A 3,759-nucleotide genomic window follows, 5' to 3' on the forward strand; every position below is an offset into this window, starting at 1 on the left:
CGCCTCCCGCCGCTCACAGCCGTGGCCGCGGCCGCCTGGCCCCTGGCCATGGCCGCGCCACCCGGTCCCGACGACGGAAGAGGTGGGAAGGAGGGAAACCGCCGCTGCTGCCGCCGCCGCCGCTACTGAAACGCCATCGCTCGAGCACGCACCGCCCCGGCATCTCACTTCCGCCTCCGGCACGTGGCAGGAGAGGCGGGCTGGCGCCGCGATTGATTTTATGGCTCAGGGGGCGGCCGCGGAGAGAAGAGCGGCGCGGGCGGGCCGGCTGCGTAGGCGGTGCCTCCGAGGGCGGGCCCGGCGGAGAGTCCCCCGGTTCCCTCCCGGGGGCACCGACACCGGCACCCCCCCATAGGCCTCGGCCCTGGGGTGCCGGGAGTCAGCCCTTAGTGGCCCAGGCTCTGCCAGGCGTCGCGGAGCGGCACTGCAGTTTCCGTCCTTCCTTTAAGTGAAAAAAGGGAGAATTCGGGGAGGGAGCTTTGGGCTGGTGCTGCAGGACGGGCACGGTCCGGTACCTCCTGTCCGACCCCCGAGCCCTTGCTGAAGCACGTCGTTCGTTCTTCGTTCTGGGCGAAGATGGAGGTTTAGTAGAGAAAAGTGCATTTCAGACAAACCCCGTCATTCTGGGACGAGGCCGAGATTTCGGGTTTCAAAGTAATGAACCAAGTAATTTGCACAATTAGGCAACTCGGTGGAGCCAAGAGGCTGGAGCCTTAATCATTGAGCAATTGCCGTGACCACTAGAGTGGGTAAAGTCTGCTGTGCCTTCAGTTTTGCTGAAAAAAGACGGGTGTGCTTCTTCCTTACGTGCTGTTGTTGAAACAAAGGTACTTAATATTTGAAGGGAACTAATACGAGAAGAAATCAGTTCGACCTGCTGCCATTTTCTCCAGGCAGCACTTCCTTCAGAGCGACTCTTATTTTTTCTGTTGCGTACACCTTCACCAAAAGCGTGCAGCACCTTTTCTTCTTACCGGAATCAATAATTACAGTAAATCAGTATGACGATGGAATCACTCAGGTGTATCTATATAAATGCAAAAGTAGATGAACCACCATGGCACATTGCAGTGCCACAGCAACAGGGCTTGTCACAGCAGCTGGGACAATGCAGGTACACAAGGCCAGCATCTGTAGCAGCAATTCCCTCCAGCTGCTGTGGTGATAAAGCAGAACGGTAGAAGCCATTGCTGTTATTACAAAATAAACTATAAATGTTCCTTCAGTATATCAGAAAGGTATTACTATACTCGCAGACTAAGCCTACATGAATAGCTGTTTCCCAAACCACTTGTACGAGTTTGGGGACATCAGTGGGCTCACCCGCACTGCCGTGTTTGTTTTCATTGCAATTAAAAGCAGAAAGTTGCCTAATGTGCATTGCTTCTGCTTGGCTGTTGTATGCACATTGCCTGGCATCAGCACGGCAGTAATTCCTGACATTTGTGAGTCTGCAGGCAGTTGTCTTTTCACCTACGGATGATTCAGAAATTGGTGCAGTGTATTTTCTTTCACATTCTTTCTCCAACGATCCCTTTAAAACCCCTGCGCTTGCTACGGCAATTGAAAGGCAAAACTGTGACTACTGAAGTATCTCCTTTTAGATCATCTGCCGGTTTCCATTTTGCAGTTGATTTCTGCACTTGGATACGGTGGCAGATAATGTATGCAAGAAGTGCTGGTGTAGATGGAGGCTGCGATTGCACCTGGAGTCAGCCCATTCAGGGTCAAATGCACCCGTGCGTGCTGGCTGTCACGCAGTGCCCGTTTTCATCTTCTCTAAGGGCAGCAAAGTCAGTACTGCTAGCTGGCTACAGAGATCTGGTGCAACTGACTTTCTGTCTTTGTGTCAGATGTCAACTCGTTCATTTTTTTCCCCTTTCCAGTGTCATCTTCCAGATCCCCCGTTTCAACCTTCTCCATGTTTAAGACTGTTATATACTAACCAGCAGGTAGATTCACTGAGCTCTGGAGGCAGCTTCAGTAGGCTGCAGCAGCTTCAGAGCTATCCATTTTGCTAACTGGGCGTCAGGGACTAATTCCTGCACGAAGAGGCATAAGCAGCGTAGTCACAAGCCAGGAGAGGACAGGACGAACAACTTTCTGCTATCTCATGATTCTAACTTGCTTAATGCTTGGCTTTCATCTATGCATTGCCCCATGGAAGTCATTAGGTCCTACTTAGAGACTATAAATGAAGCGCGCTGAAGGTTACAGGGTTAGTATCCTGAAAACTTTGTCCCTGCAGGCACACAGTGTTCACTGATCTCTGGAGTTATAGCCCCCTTGGTTGTCACAGTGAAATCTGCAGAGAAGGATTAAGAAGTGGTGGATGACCTTAAAAACTGGGGTAACAGAAATGGTGAAGTAATACAAAGTGCAAAATAAGGACTAATAACAATATCTGCTGTACTTTTAGGTCAAAACTGAAAGGGAGGGTAAAATGAGCTCTGAGGTATCATTGACCCACCAATGTGCTATGGCTGCAAGGACAGCAAGTGTAACCCTAAGTAGGGTGTATCAAGTAGGGTATTTTCAGTGGTTCACATGGAAAGTTTCATTGACTCTTGAGTATAAAGTCATTTCAAACACAAACTACAGTTCTCGTCACTGCAATACAGGAAAGATGAATTCATATTCAAACTGGCAACCTAGTTTCAACAGGATAATCAAGGGGAGTGCAGAGTCTTTTCTGGTGCAGGTGATTAAAAAGAGATTGGCTTCTTGTCGTGATTTAATCCCAGCCAGCGCTAAGCACCACGCAGCCGCTCACTCACTTCCCCCCCACCCAGTGGGATGGGGGAGAGAATCGGGAAAAAAAGTAAAACTCATGGGTTGAGATAAGAACAGTTTAAGAGAACAGAAGGGAAGAAACTAATAATGATAATAATAACAATAATAAAATGACACTAAAAGGATTGGAATATACAAAACAAGTGATGCACAATGCAATTGCTCACCACTCGCTGACCAATGCCCAGTTAGTTCCCGGGCAGTGATCCCCCCCCAGCCCCACTCCCCCCCAGTTTATATACTGGGCATGACATCACATGGTATGGAATATTCCTTTGGCCAGTTTGGGTCAGCTGCCCTGGCTGTGTCCCCTCCCAAATTCTTGTGCCCCTCCAGCCTTCTTGCTGGCTGGGCATGAGAAGCTGAAAAATCCTTGACTTGGTCTAAACACCACTCAGCAACAACTGAAAACATCAGTGTGTTATCAACATTCTTCTCATACTGAACCCAAAACATAACACTATACCAGCTACTAAAAAGAAAATTAACTCTATCCCAGCCGAAACTAAGACACTGCTTTAGCTTAGCAAAACAAAGCTTGTTTTGGGATCTTTTTTATATCTGTAATCAAAATAGGAGTGTAAAAATAGGCAGAGAAAGAAAAAAGAACCACTGTTTATGCAAGAGAATATTACTGATAAAGAAACATTTAGTATAAAGTGGCCATAAATAAATGTAGACTGGAAATTAAAAGGTTTTTACTCAACAGAACGGTCCCTGTGAAAAGCTTCCCAACAGGAATCAGGAGGGATCAAAACCTGAGATCAGTTTTTAGATGGATCTTGCTGGCTTGTGAAAGGGGTTTTACGATGTAGTTACCTATAACAGCAAGGGACTGGTTCCTGTGTCCTTGCATTAATTTTCCACTATGGAGGTTTTTTACTTTCCCCCTAAAGCATCTGCGACTAGCCACTGTCAGAGAAAGACTAATGGGCTAAAACGACCACAGGTGCAATCCAAAATAGC

At 47.9% G+C, this 3,759-nt stretch overlaps 1 protein-coding gene across 1 annotated transcript in view; it reads right to left on the reverse strand.

Annotated features, from left to right (window-relative positions):
- Positions 1-1,923, reverse strand: part of MCUR1 (mitochondrial calcium uniporter regulator 1) — a 17,663-nt gene extending 15,740 nt beyond the window's left edge. Inside the window, exons 1-2 of the mRNA XM_010573306.1 lie at positions 1,836-1,923; positions 516-566 (exon numbers count right to left, since the gene is read on the reverse strand). Coding sequence (XP_010571608.1) covers positions 516-566; positions 1,836-1,923 — 139 coding nt within the window. The remainder of the gene's footprint in view (positions 1-515; positions 567-1,835) is intronic.
- Between the last annotated feature and the right edge of the window lie 1,836 nt (positions 1,924-3,759).

The sequence above is a fragment of the Haliaeetus leucocephalus genome, unplaced genomic scaffold (genome assembly GCF_000737465.1).
Source record: "Haliaeetus leucocephalus isolate CR32 unplaced genomic scaffold, Haliaeetus_leucocephalus-4.0 Scaffold373, whole genome shotgun sequence".
NCBI lineage: Eukaryota > Metazoa > Chordata > Aves > Accipitriformes > Accipitridae > Haliaeetus > Haliaeetus leucocephalus.